This window comes from Pleurodeles waltl, chromosome 4_2 (assembly GCF_031143425.1).
Source record: "Pleurodeles waltl isolate 20211129_DDA chromosome 4_2, aPleWal1.hap1.20221129, whole genome shotgun sequence".
NCBI lineage: Eukaryota > Metazoa > Chordata > Amphibia > Caudata > Salamandridae > Pleurodeles > Pleurodeles waltl.
In genome coordinates, this window is record NC_090443.1 from 1058548490 (window position 1) to 1058567790 (window position 19301).

A 19301-nucleotide genomic window follows, 5' to 3' on the forward strand; every position below is an offset into this window, starting at 1 on the left:
TCCCATCACTGTCCCACTGCTTCGCAGAGCATTGTGATACTCATCTATGCTCCCATCACTGTCCCACTATTTCCCAGAGCTTTGTGTCACTCGTCTGTGCTTCCATTCCTAATCCCGTCTCAGAGCTTTGTGTCACTCATCTGTGCACCCATCACTATCCCACTACTTCACAGAGCTTTGTGTCAATCATCTGTGCTCCCTTCACTGTCCTCTACTTTCAGAACATTGTGTCACTTGTCTGTGCTCCCATCACTGTCCCATTACTTCCCAGAGCTTTGTGTTACTTGTGTGTGCTTCCATTCCTGCCCCACTACTTTGCAGTCCTTTGTGTGACTCATCTTTGCTCCCATCATTGTCCCACTGACAGAGCTTTTTGTCATTCATCTGTGCTCCCATCACTGTCCCACTACTTTCCAGAGCTTTGTGTCACTCATCTGTGCTCCCATCACTGCCCCACTACTTCCCAGAGCTATGTGTCACTCCTCTCAGCTCCCATCCCTGTCCCACTACTTCCCAGAGCAGCGCCATTCATTTGCGCTCCCATCACTGTCCCAATACTTCGCAGAGCTGCGTCACTCAATGTGCTCCCGTCACTGTTGCACTACTTCACAGAGCTTTGTGTTACTGATCTATGCTCCCATCACTGTCCCACTACTTCTCAGAGCTTTGTGTCATCCGTCTGTGCACCCATCTCTGTCCCAGTACTTTGCAGAGCTTTGTGTCACTCATCTGTGCACCCGTAACTGTCCCACTGCTTCGCAGAGCTTTGTGTCACTGATCTGTGATCCCGTCAACGTCCCACTACTTTCCAGAGTTTTATGTCACTCATCTGTGCTCCCATCACTGTCCCACTACTTCACAGAGCTTTGTGTCACTCATCTGTGCTCCCATCACTGTCGCACTACTTCCCAGAGCTTTGTTTCACTCATCTTGGCTCCCATCCCTGTCCCACTACCTCCCAGAGCAGCATCACTCATCTGTGCTCCATCACTGTCCCAATACGTCACAGAGCTGCGTCACTCATCTATGCTCCCATCACTGTCACACTATTTAGCAGAGCTTTGTGTTACTCGTCTGTGCTCCCATCACTGTCCCACTACTTTCCAGAGCTTTGTGTTACTCGCCTGTGCTTCCATTCCTGCCCCACTACTTCGCAGAGCTTGCTTTCACTCCCCTGTGCACCCATCCCTTTCCCTCCACTTTGCAGAGCTTTTGTCACTCATCTTTGCTCCCATAACTCTCCAGTTGGGTCGCAGATCTTTGTGTTACTCATCTGTGTTGCCATCACTGTCCCATTGGTTCGCAGAACTTTGTGTCACTCATCTGTGTTCCCATCACTGTCCCACTACTTCCCAGAGCTTTTTGTCACTCATCTGTGCTCCCATCCGTGCCCCACTATTTCGCAGGGCTTTGTGTCACTCATCTGTGCTCCCATCACTGCCCCACCACTTCCCAGAGCTTTGTGTCACTCATCTGTGCACCCATAACTGTCCCACTGCTTTGCAGAGCTTTGTGTTACTTTTCTGTGCTCCCATCTTGGCTCCCATCACTGTCCCACTACTTCCCATAGCTTTGTGTCACTCATCGATCCTCCCATCACTGCCCCCTTACTTTCAGAGCTTTTTGTCACTCTTCTGTGCTCCCAGCCCTGTCCCGCTAATTAGCAGAGCTTTGTGTCACTCATTTTTGCACCCATCACAGTCTCACTACTTCCCAGATCATTGTGTCACTCATTTGTGCACCCATCCCAGTCTCATTACTTCACAGAGCTTTGTGTCACTCATCTGTGCACCCATCACTGTCCCCCTACTTCTCAGAGCTTTGTGTCACTCATCTGTGCTCCCATCACTATCCTCTACTTTCAGAGCTTTGTGTCACTTGTCTGTCCTCTCATCACTGTCACACTACTTCTCAGAGCTTTGTATTACTCATCTGTGCTCACTTCTCTGTCTCACTGCTTCCCAGAGCATTCTGTCACTCACCTGTGCACCCATCACTGTCCCACTACCTTGCAGAGCTTTGATTCACTCATCTGTGCACCCATAACTGTCCCACTGCTCTGCAGGGCTTTGTGTTACTTATCTGTGCTCCCATCTTGGCTCTCATCTTGGCTCCCCTCACTGACCTACTACTTCCCATAGCTTTTGTGTCACTCATCCTTGCTCCCATCACTGTCCCACTTCTTCGCAGAACTGAGTCACTCATCTGAGTCACTCCATTACTGTCCAACTACTTCGCAGAGCTTTGTGTTACTCATCGATGCTCCCATCACTGCCCCTTTACTTCTCAGAGCTTTTTGTCACTCTTCTGTGCTCCCAGCCCTGTCCCGCTACTTAGCAGAGCTTTGTGTCACTCATTTTTGCACCCATCACTGTCCCACTACTTCCCAGTTCATTGTGTCACTCATTTGTGCACCCATCACTGTCCCACTACTTCCCAGATCTGTGTGTCACTCATCTGTGCACCCATCCCTGTCCCATTACTTCCCAGTTCATTGTGTCACTCATCTGTGTACCCATCACTGTCCCCCTACTTCTCAGAGATTTGTGTCACTCATCTGTGCTCCCATAAGTGTCCCTCTGTTTCCCAGAGCTGCTTCACTCATCTGTGCTCTCATCACTGTCCTACTACTTCCCCAGAGCTTGGTGTCGCTCTCACTGCACTAATCTCTGTCCCACTACTTCCCAGACCCTTGTTTCACTTATCTGTGCTCCCATCACTGTCCCACTACTTCCCAGAGCTTTGTGTTACTCATCTGTGCTCCCATCACTGTCCCACTACTTCACAGAGCTTTGTGTGACTCATCTGTGCTTCCATTCCTGCCCCACTACTTAGCAGAGCTTTGTGTCACTCAACTGTGCACCCATCACTGTCCTCCTTCTTCCGAGAGCTTCCTGTCAGTCACCTGTGCACTCGTCCTTTTCTCACTACTTTGCAGAGCTTTGTGTCACTCATCTGTGCTCCTGTAACTGTCCCACTGCTTCGCTGAGTTTGTGTTACTCATCTGTGCTCCCATCACTGCCCCACTACTTGTCAGAGCTTTATGTTAGTCATCTGTTCTTCCATACCTGCCCCACTACTTTGCAGAGCTTTGTGTCACTCGTCTGTGCTCCTATCACTGTCCTTCTACTTATCAGAGGTTTATGTCACTCATCTTGGCTCCCTTCCATGTCCCACTACTTCCCAGAGCTGGGTCACTCATCTATGCTCCCATCACTGTCCCACTATTTCCCAGAGCTTTGTGTCACTTGTCTGTGCTTCCATTCCTGCCCCACTACTTCTCAGAGCTTTGTGTCACTCATCTGTGACCCCACCACTGTCCCCCTACTTTCCAGAGCTTTGTGTCAATCATCTGTGCTCCCTTCACTGTCCTCTACTTTCAGAACGTTGTGTCACTTGTCTGTGCTCCCATCACTGTCCAACTACTTTGCAGAGCTTTTTGTAATTCTTCTGTGCTCCCATCACTGTCCCACTACTTCCCAGAGATTTGTGTTACTCATGTGTGCTTCCATTCCTTCCCCACTCTTTCGCAGATCTTTGTGTCACTCCTCTGTGCACCCATCGCTGTCTCACTACTTTGCTGAGCTTTGTGTCACTCATCTGTGCTCCCATCATTGCCCCACTACTTTGCAGACCTTTGTGTCACTCATCTTTGCTCCCATCATTGTCCCACTGCTTCACAGAGCTTTTTGTCACTCATCTGTGCTCCCATCACTGTCCCACTACCTTCCAGAGCTTTATGTCACTCATCTTTGCTCCCATCACTGTCCCACTACTTCCCAGAGCTTTGTGTCACTCATCTCAACTCCCATCACTGTCCCACTACTTCTCAGAGCTTTGTGTCACCCGTCTGTGCACCCATCTCTGTCCCAGTACTTTGCAGAGTTTTTGTCACTCATCTGTGCACCTGTAACTGTCCCACTGTTTCGCAGAGCTTTCTGTTACTCATCTGTGCTCCCATCACTGTCCCACTGCTTCACAGAGTTTTTTGTCACTCATCTGTGATCCCACCAACGTCCCACTACTTTCCAGAGTTTTTTGTCACTCATCTATGCTCCCATCACTGTCCCACTACTTCCCAGAGCAGCATCACTCATCTGTGCTCCCATCACTGTCCCAATACGTTACAGAGCTGTGTCACTCAGCTATGCTCCCATCACTGTCACACTATTTCCCAAAGCGTTGTCACTCGTCCGTGCTTCCATTCCTTCCCCACTACTTTGCAGAGCTCTGTGTCACTCATCTGTGCACCCATCACTGTCCCACTACTTCCCAGAGCTTTGTCACTCGTCTGTACTCCCATCACAGTTCCATTACTTTGCAGAGGCTTGTGTCACTCGTCTGTACTCCCATCACTGTCCCACTAATTTCCAGAGCTTTGTGTTACTCGCCTGTGCTTCCATTCCTGCCCCACTCTTTCCCAGAGCATGCTTTCAATCACCTGTGCACCCACCCCTCCCCCTCTACTTTGCAGAGCTTTTGTCACTCATCTGTGCACCCATAACTGTCCCATTGGTTCGCTGTGCTTTGTGTTACTCATCTGTGCTACCATCACTGTCCCATTGGTTCACAGAGCTTTTTGTCACTCATCTGTGCTCCCATCACTACCCCACTACTTCCCAGAGCTTTGTGTCACTCATCTGTGCTGTCATCACTGTCCCACTACTTTACAGAGTTTTTGTCACTCTCTCTGCACCCGTCTTTGTCCCACTACTTCCAAGAGCTTTCTGTCACTCACCTGTGCACTCATCCCTGCCTCACTACTTTGCAGAGCTTTGTGTCACTCATCTGTGCTCCCGTAACTGTCCCAGTGCTTCACAGAGTTTGTGTTACTCATCTGTGCTCTCATCACTGTCCCACTGCTTTGCAGAACTTTGTGTCACTCATCTGTGCTCCCATCACTATCCAACTACTTCGCTGAGCTTTGTGTTACTCATCGATGCTCCCATCACTGCTCCTTTACTTCTCAGAGCTTTTTGTCACTCTTCTGTGCTCCCAGCCCTGTCCTGCTACTTAACAGAGCTTTGAGTCACTCATTTGTGCACCCATCACTGTCCCACTACTTCCCAGATCTTTGTGTCACTCATCTGTGCACCCATCACTGTCCCCCTACTTCTCAGAGCTTTGTGTCACTCATCTGTGCTCCCATCACTGTCCCACTACTTCCGAGAGCTTCTTGTCACTCACCGGTGCACTCGTCCTTTTCCCACTACTTTGCAGACCTTTGTGTTACTCATCTGTGCTCTCATCACTGCGCCTTTACTTCTCAGAGCTTTTTGTCAATCTTCTGAGCTCCCAGCCATGTCCCACTACTTAGCAGAGCTTTGTGTCACTCATTTTTTTGCACCCATCACTGTCCCACTACTTCCCAGATAATTCTGTCACTCATATGTGCACCCATCACTGTCCCACTACTTCCCAGATCTTTGTGTCACTCATCAGTGCACCCATCACTGTCCCATTACTTCTCAGAGCTTTGTTTCCCTCATCTGTGCTCCCATCACTGTCCCACTACTTCCCAGAGCAGAGTCACTCATCTGTGCTCCCATCACTGTCCCAATACGTCACAGAGATGCATCACTCATCTATGCTCCCATCACTGTCACACTATTTCCCAGAGCGTTGTCAATCGTCCCTGCTTCCTTTCCTGTCACTACTTCGCAGAGCTCTGTGTCACTCATCTGTGCACCCATCATTCTCCCACTACTTCCCAGAGCTTTGTGTCACTCGTCTGTACTCCCATCACAGTTCCATTACTTTGCAGAGGTTTGTGTCACTCGTCTGTACTCCCATCACTGTCCCACTACTTTCCAGAGCTTTGTGTTACTCGCCTGTGCTTCCATTCCTGCTCCACTCTTTCCCAGAGATTGCTTTCACTCACCTGTGCACCCATCCCTCTCCCTCTACTTTGCAGAGCTTTTGTCACTCATCTGTGCACCCATAACTGTCCCATTGGTTCGCAGAGCTTTGTGTTACTCATCTGTGCTACCATCACTGTCCTATTGGTTCACAGAGCTTTTTGTCACTCATCTGTGCTCCCATCACTGTCCCACTACCTTCCAGAGCTTTATGTCACTCATCTTTGCTCCCATCACTGTCCCACTACTTCCCAGAGCTTTGTGTCACTCATCTCAACTCCCATCACTGTCCCACTACTTCTCAGAGCTTTGTGTCATCCGTCTGTGCACCCATCTCTGTCCCAGTACTTTGCAGAGTTTTTGTCACTCATCTGTGCACCTGTAACTGTCCCACTGTTTCGCAGAGCTTTCTGTTACTCATCTGTGCTCCCATCACTGTCCCACTGCTTCACAGAGTTTTTTGTCACTCATCTGTGATCCCACCAACGTCCCACTACTTTCCAGAGTTTTTTGTCACTCATCTATGCTCCCATCACTGTCCCACTACTTCCCAGAGCAGCATCACTCATCTGTGCTCCCATCACTGTCCCAATACGTTACAGAGCTGTGTCACTCAGCTATGCTCCCATCACTGTCACACTATTTCCCAAAGCGTTGTCACTCGTCCGTGCTTCCATTCCTTCCCCACTACTTTGCAGAGCTCTGTGTCACTCATCTGTGCACCCATCACTGTCCCACTACTTCCCAGAGCTTTGTGTCACTCGTCTGTACTCCCATCACAGTTCCATTACTTTGCAGAGGCTTGTGTCACTCGTCTGTACTCCCATCACTGTCCCACTAATTTCCAGAGCTTTGTGTTACTCGCCTGTGCTTCCATTCCTGCCCCACTCTTTCCCAGAGCATGCTTTCAATCACCTGTGCACCCACCCCTCCCCCTCTACTTTGCAGAGCTTTTGTCACTCATCTGTGCACCCATAACTGTCCCATTGGTTCGCTGTGCTTTGTGTTACTCATCTGTGCTACCATCACTGTCCCATTGGTTCACAGAGCTTTTTGTCACTCATCTGTGCTCCCATCACTACCCCACTACTTCCCAGAGCTTTGTGTTACTCATCTGTGCTGTCATCACTGTCCCACTACTTCACAGAGTTTTTGTCACTCTCTCTGCACCCGTCTCTGTCCCACTACTTCCCAGAGCTTTCTGTCACTCATCTGTGCACTCATCCCTGCCTCATTACTTTGCAGAACTTTGTGTCACTCGTCTGTGATCCCGTAACTGTCCCAGTGCTTTGCAGAGTTTGTGTTACTCATCTGTGCTCTCATCACTGTCCCACTGCTTTGCAGAACTTTGTGTCACTCATCTGTGCTCCCATCACTGTCCAACTACTTCGCAGAGCTTTGTGTTACTCATCAATGCTCCCATCACTGCCCCTTTACTTCTCAGAGCTGTTTGTCACTCTTCTGTGCTCCCAGCCCTGTCCTGCTACTTAGCAGAGCTTTGTGTCACTCATTTTTGCACCCATCACTGTCCCACTGCTTCCCAGATCTTTGTTTCACTCATCTGTGCACCTATCACTGTCCCCCTACTTCTCAGAGCTTTGTGTCACTCATCTGTGCTCCCATCACTGTTCCACTACTTCCGAGAGCTTCCTGTCACTCACCGTTGCACTCGTCCTTTTCCCACTACTTTGCAGAGCTTTGTGTCACTCATCTGTGCTCCTTTAACTGTCCCACTGCTTTGCAGAGCTCTGTGTTACTCATCTGTGCTCTCATCACTGCGCCTTTACTTCTCAGAGCTTTATGTCACTCTTCTGTGCTCCCAGCCACGTCCCGCTACTTAGCAGAGCTTTGTGTCACTCATTTTTGCACCCATCACTGTCCCACTGGTTCCCAGATAATTGTGTCACTCATTTGTGCACCCATCACTCTCCCACTACTTCCCAGATCTTTGTGTCACTCATCTGTGCACCCATCCCTGTCCCATTACTTCACAGAGCTTTGTGTCACTCATCTGTGCTCCCATCACTGTCCTACTACTTCCCCAGAGCTTGGTGTCACTCTCACTGCACTAATCTCTGTCCCACTACTTCCCAGATCTTTGTGTCACTCATCTGTGCACCCAGCCCTGTCCCATTACTTCACAGAGCTTTGTGTCACTCATCTGTGCACCCATCCCTGTCCCATTACTTCACAGAGCTTTGTGTCACTCATCTGTGCACCCATCACTGTCCCACTACTTCCCAGAGCCTTGCGTCACTTATCTGTGCTCCCATCACTGTCTCACTACTTCCCAGAGCATTGTGTTACTCATATGTGCTTCCACCACTGTCCCACTACTTCCCAGAGCTTTGTGTCACTCATCTGTGCTTCCGTTCCTGCCCCACTACTTTGCAGAGCTTTGTGTTACTCATCTGTGCACCTGTCACTGTCCCACTACTTCTGAGAACTTCCTGTCACTCACCTGTGCGCACTCGTCCTTTTCCCACTACTTTGCAGCACTTTGTGTCACTCATCTGTGCTCCTGTAACTGTCCCAATGCTTTGCAGAGCTTTGTGTCACTCATCTCTGCTCACTTCTCTGTCCCTCTACTTTCCAGAGCTTTGTGTCACTCATCTGTGCTCTCATCACTGTCCTATTACTTCCAGAGTTTTCTGTCACTCACTCTGCACCCATCACTATCCCACTACTTCTCAGAGCTTTGTGTTACTCATCTGTGTACTCATCTCTGCCTCACTACTTCCCAGAGCTTTCTGTCACTCACCTGTGCACACATCCCTGTTTCACTACTTTTCAGAGCTTTGTGTCACTCATCTGTGATCTGTAACTTTCCCACTGCTTTGCAGAGCTTTGTGTCAGTCATCTGTGCTCCCATCACTGTCCTACTACTTCCAAGAGCTTCCTGTCACTCACCTGTGCACTCGTCCTTTTCCCAGTACTTTGCAGATCTTTGTGTCACTCATCTGTGTTCCTGTAACTGCCCCAGTGCTTCGCAGAGTTTGTGTCACTCATCTGTGCTCTCATCACTGTCGCATTACTTCCATAGTTTTTTGTCACTCTCTCTGCACCCATCACTGTCCCACTACTTCTCAGAGCTTTGTGTCACTCATCTTGGCTCCCATCCCTGTCCCACTACTTCCCATAGCTTTGTGTCACTCATCTCTGCTCCCACCACTGCCCCACTACTTCCAGAGCTTTGTCACTCATCTTTGCCCCTATCATTGTCCTACCCTTCCCTCCACTATCACCCTCTCCATTCCTATTCCATTAGTAATAAGTTACTCCTTGACTCCTTCATTACAATGAATTAAAAAAATGATGATTATATAACCTGCACTCTGACTCAAATTATCTTCTTCTCCTGGGGTAACAGCCTGTAAAACAGTAATGTATTTAGGCCCGTATTTATACTTTTTGACGCTAAACTGCGCTAAAGCAGTTTAGCGTCAAAAAATTTTGCGCCGGCTAACGCCATTCTGAAGCACCATGCGGGCGCCGTATTTATTGAATGGCGTTAGCCGGCGCAAGCAGACCGGCGCTGCCTGGTGTGCGTGGAAAAAAACCACGTACACCAGGCAGCGCCGGCGTAGGGAAAAATGGCGCTAGGGCGTCTTAAAAATGGTGCAAGTCAGGTTGACGCAAAAAATCGCCTCCACCCGATTTGCGCCATTTTTAACGACGCCCAGATGCCATTTACATGACTCCTGTCTTAGTAAAGACAGGAGTCATGCCCCCTTGCCCAATGGCCATGCCCAGGGGACTTATGTCCCCTGGGCATGGTCATTGGGCATTGAGGCATGTAGGGGGGCACAAATCAGGCCCCCCTATGCCACAAAAAAATATTTAAAAAAATAATATTTATACTTACCTGAACTTACCTGAATGTCCCTGGGGTGGGTCCCTCCATCCTTGGGTGTCCTCCTGGGGTGGGCAAGGGTGGCAGGGGGGGTCCCTGGGGGCATGGGAGGGCAGCTGTGGGCTCATTTTGAGCCCACAGGTCCCTTAACGCCTGCCCTGACCCAGGCGTTAAAAAGTGGCGCAAATGTGGGGTTTTCTGCCCCGCCAACTCCCGGGCGTGATTTTTGCCCGGGAGTAAAAATACGACGCATTTGCATCGCAGTCATTTTTTGGGACGGGAACGCCTACCTTGCATCTCATTAACGCAAGGAAGGCGTTCACGCTAAAAAATGACGCTAATTCGGCGCAAACGGAGTATAAATATGCCCCTTAGTTTTACTTTGAAGGGACCTAGAAGGGAGATCCGTGATCTTCTCTGGCTGTGATTTGGGTTCTAGAAGAGGGTAGGGTGGAACCCTTCCTAGGTTAGGAGCAACAAGGTGGCAGAGGCGGTAAGCGGGAAAGGTGTGTAACACTATCTGATGATGCCAATGGGCACTGAGGACGTTAGTAGTTACTGCACAGTATCCATAGCGGGCTCTCAGTTACTCCGGGCAGTATCCATGATGGGCTCTGTCATTTATTCTCGACAGTATCCATGGTGGGCTCTGTCGTTTACTCTTGGCAGTGTCCATGGTAGGCTCTGTTGTTTACTCTTGGCAGTATCCATGGTAGGCTCTGTCATTTACTGTTGGCAGTATCCATGGTAGGCTCTGTCATTTACTCTGGCCAGTATCCACGGTAGGCTCTGTCACTTACTCTGGGCAGTATCCACGGTGGGCTCTGTTGTTTACTCTTGGCAGTATCCCTGGTAGGCTCTGTCATTTACTCTGGGCAGTGTCCAGGGTGGGCTCTGTTGTTTATTCTGGGCAGTATCCATGGTAGGCTCTGTCACTTACTCTGGACAGTATCCATGGTGGGCTTTGTCATTTACTCTGAGCAGTGTCACTGGTTGGCTCTGTCATTTACTCTGGGCAGTATCCATGGTGGGCTTTGTCAACCTCTCTGAGCAGTATCCAGGGTGGGCTCTGTCATTTACTCTGGGCAGTATCCATGGTGGGCTCTGTTGTTTAATCTGGGCAGTATCCATGGTAGGCTCTGTCACTTACTCTGGACAGTATCCATGGTGGGCTTTGTCATTTACTCTGAGCAGTGTCACTGGTTGGCTCTGTCGTTTACTCTGGGCAGTATCCATGGTGGGCTTTGTCATCCTCTCTGAGCAGTATCCAGGGTGGGCTCTGTCATTTACTCTGGGCAGTATCCATGGTGGGCTCTGTTGTTTACTCTGGGCAGTATCCATGGTAGGCTCTGTCACTTACTCTGGACAGTATCCATGGTGGGCTTTGTCATTTACTCTGAGCAGTGTCACTGGTTGGCTCTGTCATTTACTTTGGGCAGTATCCATGGTGGGCTCTCTTGTTGACTCTTGGCAGTGTCCATGGTGGCCTCTGTCATTTACTACTGATGTCCCACTGTCCTCAGGTACTGTTCATGACTCCTGGATAGCCAAGTTACTCCTTTAGTACACTTGACTCCCCACGAAGAGTGAGGGTGAACAGTGAGGACTTAACCAGGGGTTGCTGGAAACCCATATACTTGATGACACTCAATAAAGTCAATAAACACGATGTCCAGTCGGAGCGGTACCTTTGAAAAAGAAAAACCATAACAAGAAAGCAAACAGGTTACCATTAGGAACAAAGACAACATGACACTGAACTATCAGGGACTGAGGTATGATCCCAAACTTACTTTTATTGTCACACTTCAACAGGCTTAAATACAAATTTGTTGGTGTCCATCGGCCAACGTTACCATACAATGAATCATGAGGGAACCTCTGGTAATCTAGAAGAACTCTCAGGTCTGATGCTTTGTTTATAGATAGGCCAGGGCAGAACTTGCAGTGTTTCACTCGCAGAATTCTACGGAGTTAAGTAAAAACTCCACAAGCGGCAGAATTTCAATCCAATGCCCTGCTTGGGCTGATTTCTATCCTCGGAAGCTTGTCTTCCACTGTAAAATCAGCATGAACAGCACTACGCAGTGGGCCAGAGGGTGCGGCTTGATTTTATACTTGGCATCAGCTTTCTCAACGCGAGCGGTAAACTCCGGTGACTAACCGTGTTGAGAAATCATACCCGGGAAGAATCTAGCATCCGAAAATTATGCTGGGGATGCAAATTTGCACTTGTGCTCGCCAGCTTAATGTTAGAGAGTTTCATGGGAGGAAAACCTCCGCCATGCTGTGGTTGACATAGTTTTGCCAGAACTCCACACTCCAAGCAGAACCCGGACTGGGCAAAACTCTTTTGTTTGCCCACTTCTACTTATCTGCCTCAGTCATTGTTGATGAAGTGTCACATGTGATGCAACAGTCTGCCTGTAACATGCTGTCAAGAATTCCATCTAATATACCATGGATAGTACTCTGTGGAAAATCTAGATTTTATGTGAGTCAAATCAATTATGATTTCTAATTCCTCAAGTTTTTCAGTGCAAGGAAGACTCTGAGATACATTCCCTCCACCTATTCGATTGGCGCCACTGTCAATTTCAGGACCATCTCCAAACCTTCCTGCAGAATATCTCATCCTTTAGTGGAAGTGTGCAGTCAATGTGTAGAAATCCCAAAAGTATATAGGGAACATAGCTCTCATGCTCATTAGGACTGCTCTCTAAGTTTGTTTCCAGAAACTTGGGGTTATATTTATGAGGCATGTGTCGCCGTTGACTCACTGTAAGTGATGCAATGGGGGCACAAACCTTTCAACCATATCTGTGAGGCCACGTAAAACCACTTTGCATGGCTTTGAATAGCCTCATAGATATGGAGTAAGTCAAGGCAGCCCAAACGCTACGTTGCCTTACTCTGCGTTAGGCAGGCATTCAATGAGCATTGTGGTGGGTGTTCCCACACAAAACCCATGGATTTTGACACATCCCCAAGTTTACAAGAGCTTGTAAACCTGGGAATGTGCCAAAACCTTATGCCTACCCAGGGAAAGTGCAACAAGGAGAAATATCTTTCTGAAGCACACATAGAAAGAGGAGAAAGCCTCCCAGGATTGTTTTTGTGTGGGAAGGTACCCCTCCCTGCACAAAAGCAACCCTGCCTACGACACAGACACCCATGCACCATGGTGCAAGGGTGCCAGCGTTGACGCTAAGCAGCCAAAACAGCACCAGCACAGTGGGAAAGGACCGGATGAGCCATATTGCATAGATACAGTGCATTCCTGCCCTTTCCCCTTTGACTCAGGGCAGCATAGTGAGATGTTGTTGCTGTGATGTCCTGTGCCAAAAGCCCATAAATCTGGGCCCTGGTATCCAAGCTTCATTTGATCAATGTCTGATAGACGTGAGTCAGTAGAGTGACGGGTGGGCAGCAAAGTAAAGATATCTCCTAACCTTTGCTAAGCCGTGGTAAATTTGGTTAGAAACCCTCCTCCTTGTAAGGCCATGTCATAAAGCTCTAGCCATTGTCTCGAGAAAGATCATCTGCCCTTTGCAGTTAGTTGTGATTTGTCTTTGAATCCCTGGTTGTGCTTCTATTTCTTGAAGGTTTCCTCCCAACATCCTTCATTTGGACTCCATGTAGGTGTTTCTCTAAAAAAAAACTTCAGTGAGCACAATTACGGTCCCTACAAACTTCACGTCACAAAGATAAAAATGTTGTGTACTTCTGATTAAAATCTGTATCAGACAAGTATCCTGAGTGTCCTTGTCAGCCAGCGATAACAAACGCCCCCGTCTCTTGAAGATCTAAAGTACTTGAATCTATTCTCTAAGTCTTTTAGGAGTTTAGTAGCTGGGCTGAGATGTTTTGATGAAATTCTCCAGGCCCCATGTAGGTTTACTGTGCTGAATATCAACCTTAAGGCAATAAGTCCAGGAAGAGGGTCTGTGGGATACAACTTACTAATGATCAATGGATTTTGCTTCCATATAAACTTGGCTAAAGAGGCCTCTCTCGGACCATCCAGTGATCTTCCTTCTTCTCTTCCCTTGTCTTTACTTCTCCTCTATCCTGTTGATTAACGTTGCCAGTTTTGCAGAATACACATCTTGTGAAGTTTAAAAAGAAATTTGAAGCTTTGCATATCCCTGGTTAAATGTATTTCAAAAAGTAGATCAACCAATCTTCACTTTTCTCTAAAGTTTTCTGCCTATTAGATGTTCATCTCTGACCACAACGTTATCTCTTTCTGGTCTCTCTTGTATGTCTTTCCCCTCACAGAGTTTGTGCGCATGATGTCACGCTGAGCCGCTGAAACAGACGTGCCTTACTGGAGGGGGATATTTAGAGTGAGGCATTAGAAGCAGATTTATAAGGGACAGCAGCAGCTTCACCACTGACTTCAAAGAAGATAAAAGGACTCCCCATGGGGCTTATAAGATGGGAGGATACACCAGTCGCTTCTTGCGCCTCTAGCCCTTGCCTGCTTGTTTTACGTGTGTGGTTGTGTTGCCCTTTTTCACACAGATATCCTATTTCTCATACAAATGGGTTATCCCCATACTGGCAGAATTCTACTCCAACCAGGAAGGGGCTGCCGACATATCTTATCTCTTCCCACGCCGCTTTACCTCTCCTCTTTGAGGTCACCCTGACATCTGTAACCCAGAATCCTCCTGCTCTTCATCAGATATGCTCATCCCTAGATCACTCCTGGAAAATGTCTCCAACTCATCCTGAGAGCAGCCTCTGGCCATGCTTCATCACCCAGCCTCTGCTTCCCAAAACCCTCTCCTCTGGCCTATTTCAATCTCTGCCGCTCCTTAGAAGATCTCTCTTGTAGAGTAGGAGAGGACAGCAGATTATTAGCACCCCTACAGTGCACCCCAAACACACTAAGAGGGATCTCAGCACATGGTCATGCTAAACCACCCCATTGACACAGAATCTGCAATCCCCCAGATGTCTCTTATTCTCCTGGGGGGACGCTTTCAGTGACCCCTCACTCAAAACCCTGCCCCATGTTCTGGATATTTAAACCATTCTTTGGGTGAAAATGTAATGTGTTTTGTTTGACATAAAGACTGTGAAATGTTTGGTGTTTTGGTGCAGCTATATGTTACGATTTTGCATGGACACAGTCTCCTCTTGTTCTAAATGAATTGTTTTTTTGAAAAGAAAGCATTACTGTAATTTGTGAAACGGTGTACTCTGCCACCAAAACACGATGATAAAGTCTGTGCCTGTTCTATCCCTTCCTTTGGACGATGCTCCTGCTTCATGTTCTGACACCATTGTGGCCGCCACATCTCACAAACCAAAGATGGAGGAAAAGCGGTTTGATGTTCAAACTGTACAGCAGAGGCTAGATGCCAATACCTCTCACCGCTGCTCAACACTCAGGCCCTCATTCCGAGCCAAACGGGAACCGCCACTTGGCCGCTCCGCGGTCAAAAGACTGCGGAGGCCATTCTGGCTTTCCTGCTGGGCCGGCGGGCACCCGCCAAAGGAGCGCCCGCCGGCCCAGCGGGAAAGGCCCTGCAACAATGAAGCCGGCTCCGAATGGTGCTGGCGGAGTTGCAGGGGTGCGACGGGTGCGAAGGGTGCAATGCAGACAGTGAAAATCTTTCTGGGGCCCTGTTAGGGGGCCCCTGCACTGCCCATGCCAGTGGCATGGGCAGTGCAGGGGCCCCCAGGGGCCCCACAACACCCGTTCCCGCCATCCTGGTTCTGGCGGTGAAAACCGCCAGAAACAGGCTGGCGGGAAGGGGGTCGGAATCCCCATGGCGGCGCTGCAAGCAGCGCCGCCATGGAGGATTCTCCCAGCCGGGGGTAATCCGGCGGGAAACCGCCAGACCCGGCTGGGCGACCGCAGCTTCACAGCCGCGGTCGGAATACAAAAGGAAGCACCGCCAGCCTGTTGGCGGTGCTTCCGTGGTCGTCGACCGCCAGGGTCAGAATGACCCCCTCAATGCCTAGACCAGGTCTAGGTACTTCTACCTGCGACTTAAGCTTCTAAAACTACAGCGACAAGACTGCTGTGGTGATGTAAACTCAGACCATATCCGCAGCTACTTTTTGAACTAGAGATGTAACTTGCAAGTCAATGTCTATATCAAGACACCTTAATCAAGAGAGTGAACAAGAGCTACGTTAGTGTCCCGGCAAATAGGAATGCCTTCCAAGAAACTATCAGCCATGGTGACATCTTTATTGTGTGACATTTCCTAACTAGAACATTGAACTAGGATTGCCTTAACAAGACTCATAGAGCTGGGAAACACATAGGGCCTGGTTCAGTTCAAAACACCTTAAAAAGAACTAGGAATACCAAAATAAGACTCATACTGCAAAGCGTGCTTTCACAAAAGCAAGGAGCCCATGGCTAGATGCGCCTTAAGGAGACAGTTTCTAAAGTAATATCTTGACTTGATCCCTACTGCCTTACCAAGACCCCTGTAGCTTGCAATGCTTTAATAGGTCTCTTTCAGATGGAAACATCTTCAGATAAGGAGAACTTTACAGTTCCTAATATAAATGCTTCAACAAAAGTTCCAGTAGGGACCAACCTATCAAGGACCCACACCAGGAAAGCTTTACCTAGACCCTTGCATCCACAAATAACTTTCTAGACAAGACACTAGCTAACAGACTTATTCCAGTCCTTCCTGGTGCATTCTGGTAGATGTAGTGCAGAATAGACCTAACCCACAGGGGTAATAGTGGTAATAATGTACAAAGGCAGACTAAGCTGGTTAGCCCTTTACCCAAGTGTTTTATACTCTTTCTTTTTTCAGAAGTACAGAGTCTTCTGGGGGGTGAAGGGGCACGTGACCTGCGGCCATAGTATCTGTGTGCAGATCCTGTTTCAACAACCAGTCACCAGCCCCTTAATAAGAACTAACTACCAAGTCTTTTGGCCAACTATCTACCACTGCAGTGGAGGAAAGTAACCATCCAGTCTCTCCCAACATCTTGAAATGAACCTTAACCTTATACAAGACAAGACCTAGTGATGCCTTGAGGAAGCCCCTAGAGATGGGCATGAACAAGACCTCTTCAGCTTAGAGTGACAGCTAAGACAACATGTGCATTGTTTTATCCATGGTTCCACCACATCTTGAATGATCAAGAAGGTGAAGATGCAATAGTCAGTTTTGTAAATGTTCTGCTCTCTGCAGAAGGTATAAAAGTATTTGCTGAATAAGTGGATTGGTTTCATAGTTGTGGTTCAAAAATGATGATCCAACTCTTTCAGCAGCTTCTATCAGACCCATCATTTGCCTTGTAATGGACACGTCCAGGGTAACGTCCCAGGGTAGACCATGGCCGTTGTTAAGTTCTTGCTGTCAAGTTCTCAGTAGGCCTGGGCAAAATTTAAATGATGCTGGTGTAATTCATGTAATGTTAAGAATATTGCAGTATGTTTCTTACACCTCTTTAGAAAATGTCTTAAAATTATGTCAAATATACGTTTGGCTTTATTAGGGGTAAAAATTTACAGCAAATGTACAGGACAAACAGAACGCGAGTAGGTGTTGTTCGTGGTGCTCTCATGTGATGCATTCTTATTCCACAAATTGACGAAAGAATGTATTTAGTGGTAAAATATAGTGCAAAATGCCAACACTGCATTTTGCTTAGTTACACGTAATGTTGCATAATATTGCTATAATTTTGCATACTTGCATGAAAGCAAATTACAAGATTTTCGCACCCTCCTAATTCTCACTCTGGCTCACCATAAGTTCTTGACAGGTCTATACGTTCGTTTCATTGCAGGAAGGAGCCTTGTTCTACCAATCTTTGTTTCGGGGTTCGTAGTAAGAAATCAAAGCTCTGCAAACTTTAAGTGGCATACTTACAAGTCCCTAGTGCCAACGGAGCCTCACTTTTTGTGACACTTCTCAGGCTCTGTGCCCTGAGCCATATTTACAAGTAGGCGATAAGCCACTTTTTGTGGCTTAACGCCACCTTGTAAATATGGCCACTTCACACGCAGCACTTTGCGTGGAAGGGGCGTGCAATGAGTGTTGCTGTGGGCGTTGCACTGCAACACCCATTGCATTTTGATGTTGCCCCAGATTTGCAAGCAATCCTGCACAAAAACAATCTCCCCCGCAACACAGCCTTTCTTGCACCATGGCACAAGGGTGGCTGAGCTGGCGCTTGGCATCTAATTTAGCACAGGGGGAAGCACAGGGGTGTGCTGTATCTTGTCCCTACCAGATAAAAACCTTAAGATGATGACACACACTTAACTAACTACAGAACAATTTCCACCTTGCCATGAAACTGATCATCATTAACCAACCACAGCCACTTGTGAAAGACAATAATCTTTTAGGTCAGTACAGAATGGCAATGGACCAGCATGAGCAATGGAATCAATTGTGACAGGAACCATTGGCTTTGGACATGAGGTGGATTGCATTGATGTTTGACTGTGGTTTGTTTCTGATTTGTTGGTGGCCTTTGTCACAGGCTGTGAAACAATGAATACGAGCTCTCTAGGACAGTAAACCTACTCCTGAGATGCCCCTTACTCAAAGAGATAGGGAAACCCTAAGTGTTTTTAAAAGAACCCTTATCCACCAACACTAGTTGGTGCCATGCATCGCTCTAGGGTTCCCAATGCATCCGGGTGTGCTATGACGCCTGAGTCACAGCAGAGCGGGCTTGTGTTTGGGGAACCCAAGTGAGAAAAGGTGATTTTAATATTGTCTCAAGGTCGCCAACCAACTAAGTCATGCTTTAATGATGGTAACCTTGGACATGTTTTCAAAACAGTGATGAATATTTTATGAGAAGTGAATGGTCTCGCACATCCTTAATTTTGGTATCATGTTTCATCCATTTCAAATAAGTGCCCAAAGGGTCAGTTCGTCTTCCGTCAGGACCGTGCCACATGCGCTCTAAGACATGCGGTGCATCCACAACTGATCGTAACTTACCATAAACCATATCACTTCATGTGAATTTTCTGATGTAAATACAAAATGAGAGAGACATTATAATTACCCGGTAGTAGTAGATAGCACGGACCACAGGCACTGCCCATGCGACATGCATAACTCATGTACTATGCCCCACACGTGCTGGAACCTCCATCGTACACTGGGAAGTACCCAGTGAACTTCGTGATCACCCCGCTGCATTAAATGTCGTGCCATGAGATGTGTTACACAGGTGGTTCCTGTCTATGTTTGTGTGTCAGCTCAGTTTCAAAAACCTTGCATCATGTGGTTTTGTTAGGCTGGTGATAATAAAAAACAATTTATTTTAAAATACACTGTGTTTCTAATGCATTAGCAGTGCATTAGAAGTGAAAGCATCCTGTTTTTGTGGAATTTCAGGGAAGCAGCTCCGCTGCTCCACGGGAGTTCCTGGGTCTTTGTTGAAGGCAGGCAGTCCTCCCAGGATTTTGGAGGCAGCGCAGCTGCAGGATGAGACGGGCTAGCAGGGCTGGGGCCAAGTCAGGTGCTTCTTCCTCAGTCTTTGCTTTTGCGGCTCAGGAGTGTCCTTCTTCTTCATAGGTCGGCAGGAACCTGCTGTTCTGGTGCCAAGGGTTCCCCCAAATACTGAATTTA

The 19301-nt window shown here is 47.9% G+C and overlaps 1 protein-coding gene across 3 annotated transcripts in view; it reads left to right on the forward strand.

Annotated features, from left to right (window-relative positions):
* The window catches only part of LOC138293753 (calcium-binding protein 2-like), a 391577-nt gene extending 376630 nt beyond the window's left edge, over window positions 1-14947 (forward strand). The window contains exon 6 of one of the 3 annotated variants that reach the window (XM_069233093.1): window positions 13993-14947. In XM_069233093.1, the coding sequence (XP_069089194.1) occupies window positions 13993-14018 (26 nt within the window). In that variant the 3' untranslated portion in view covers window positions 14019-14947. The remainder of the gene's footprint in view (window positions 1-13992) is intronic. The other 2 variants (XM_069233094.1, XM_069233095.1) reach the window with 2 other exon arrangements.
* The last annotated feature ends 4354 nt before the right edge of the window (window positions 14948-19301 follow it).